Here is a 2,779-nt window from a genome sequence, read left to right on the forward strand (position 1 = left end):
GGGGGTGAATTCCGCAGTTGTCTTGTGTTGATTGTCTAGGATCTCAAATTGAGCTTTCATTGTGGTCTATTACAATAATAATTATATTATTGAATATCACCGCAGCGTATTTTGCCTGTCGAGCATTTTACTACCTAACTGCGATTTTTTCAGGGAATGGTTACCCGCTTTTGTCTGGGAGTCGTTTCATACTTTTCTCAGGAGCCTGATTACATTTTTTTTCTTCTGTAAATTGTTACATGATACAGAATGCATGGTGATATCATTTTTTTAAAAGCAATAGCTATTATCTGCTATTTCATAAGCAAAGGAGAAAGGATCAGACAGATTCAACAGTTTAAATATCTCGGATATATGATATTATAATAACACATGATGCAAATGTTCCACAGAAGTTAAAAAAAAAGAAAAAAAAAAGAATCACAATGCCTAAGGATAGTTCCAATAAATTGAGTCCAATCCTGAAAAATACAAGCATCTCAATGACTACCAAAAATGAACATTCTGAAAAGCTACGGTCAACCTTTCTATGTGGCCGGCTGCGAATGCTGGATAGTCACTAAAGACAGTGAAAATAAAATAGAAGCAACAGAAATGTGGTATCTTAGGAGACTGCTGAGAATATCTTGGGAGGAAAAGAAATCAAATGAGGTAGTGCTTGAAGAAGCCCGCGTGGGCCGCTCGCTGATAAAAACAACCAGAAAAAGACAAATATGCAATTTTTGGGACACCTAAATAGACATACATGAATATCTAGCTCTCACTGGCAAAATTGAAGGCAAACGATGCAGAGGGGGGCCCAGAGCAACCTACTTGGAGAACCTAAACAGATGGGTGACAGGGAAAGATCAGGGTAAGGTAGCTTTTCTTTTCAGAGCATCCGAACGAAGAAATGAATGGAGGTCCATGATTCCCGAAGTCTGTCGCAGATCAGGCACTTGATGATGATGGTTACACGATTTTATCAGGGAATTGTCAATCCCTTCATTGCTATGTAGGCGTATCAGTTTGCTTTTGTTCTCCAAATTGATTAACAGCCATTTGTTTCCACTGGTATGTAGACGTTTATTGGCTGTAATTACAACTTTTGTAGTTGCTTTTTTTTAAATAAGCGTAAATATATATTGGGTTTTATTTCAGGCTCTCTTGAACGAACTTTAATTAAACGTGTCTGTACAAACGTAGATGGAAATGTCGCTGCAATAAAGGGGTTAAAGATTGTTTTGTCTTTCGACAGCAGCAAACCGCAGATCCCTTCGTTTTACTTTCCTCATTCAAAAAACTGAAAAACATTCTATACATTGGAGCTTTCAATGATGTCCAGTTGTAAATACGTGCTATGCAGCTGCAAGTGGGTGGTTAGAGGGCGATACTGGTAAACCCCACTTCATTACTTTCCCTGTGTTGTTTCTTTTTTTCTTTCTAACGTTGTAACAGGACTAAATGACCATCATTAACTCAATGTGTTTCTCTTTGCTCAAACAAGACCTCTGTAAATCAAATGTGAGACAGCGTGGTGGAATCAGGCTCTCGTCAAAATAATAAAAGTGAAGAAACCTGCATTTTTCCGTAGATTTGTGAATTTTTATCAAATTTGTGTTTTTTGGCTCAACACCTTTCATGACCATTAAAAAATTCATTTCTGTGTGGATTTTTATGATAATCGTTGATTAAAGGCACAAAAAATGTAAATTTTCAGTTACCAAGGACTCTTAAGCTGAGGAAATAACTACCTTTGGCGGCAATTTTCTCACTAATTTTACCTCTGAAAACAAGTGACCCCATCTCCTTCTTTCACAAATATCTCCACTTGTACTCAACATAAATGGATATTTTTTTCATCCAAATAAAGACAAGTGAACAAGATTTAAGATGATACCATTAACTCTACATGCCAAAAACTTGACAAGAGCCTGATTCTATCACGCTGCCTCACAAATTTTCTCTCTGACACAATTTCATTCTTCTTCTATAAGTTTCTCAGTAGAATTTATTCCTCCCGTTCTTTTCCACACAGTGTCTTGAGATCAAGTCAATGAAAGAGGAAAACATCTGCCTTAAAACCAAGGTCCGCTCCTTAGAAGGCTTACAGCTGGAGAGGGACGAACTTCTACGTCAGTTGGAAGCAGCAAAAGAGGATGTCCTGAGAGAGCAGCGAGCTTTCCGTGTCCACAGGGCGGAGCTACAAGAGGTAAGCATTCCCGTCTCCTAGAGGGTAATATAATCGTGGTAATTTCGCCTGTTTTATCTGTCCGTTGGTCGGGAAATGTTCTAAGAATGCCGAAGACAAGAGTTCCCTATCAGACATGGTAATGGAGACCAACTAAAAAAAGAAACAGAGGTAAACCAATTGGAGGCTACAGCGACACAATTAGTGATGAGGCAATCGCCTAAGGCCTGGATGGGCCGATATTGAAGAACATAGCCAGGAGCAGGCAAGCGTGACGTCGACTGCTCTCCGCCCTATGTACCTGACGGTAGAGGGAGAGAGTAAGTAAGTTTGTTGGGAAATAATAAAGAGAAAGGAGTAAAAGTGTGTTTTGAAGTGGGTAAAAGGCAGTGGCGGTGGATTGGATATACCTTGAGGAAGCCAGGCACCTGCATAACAAAGAGAGTGTTGGATTGGAATCCTCTGGAGAAACGGAAATAACACTTTCCCTGGGCCTGCATCTGTCGAATGTCGACTTAATTATAGAGGAATGGTGACCCCCCAGGTCGTGTTCTCCAAAACCTTCGTGAAAAAATGAAAGGGGCAAAACAAGGCGGGGGGGTGGCGAAA

At 39.8% G+C, this 2,779-nt stretch overlaps 1 protein-coding gene across 1 annotated transcript in view; it reads left to right on the forward strand.

The window, feature by feature from the left end:
- Positions 1 to 2,779, forward strand: part of LOC101861589 (myosin-2 heavy chain) — a gene marked incomplete in the record, with an annotated part of 41,686 nt that overhangs the window by 1,796 nt on the left and 37,111 nt on the right. The window contains 1 exon segment of the mRNA XM_013083629.2: positions 2,018 to 2,191. Within this exon segment, the coding sequence (XP_012939083.2) occupies positions 2,018 to 2,191 (174 nt within the window).

Source organism: Aplysia californica, unplaced genomic scaffold, assembly GCF_000002075.1.
Source record: "Aplysia californica isolate F4 #8 unplaced genomic scaffold, AplCal3.0 scaffold00246, whole genome shotgun sequence".
In the NCBI taxonomy this organism is placed as follows: Eukaryota; Metazoa; Mollusca; class Gastropoda; order Aplysiida; family Aplysiidae; genus Aplysia; species Aplysia californica.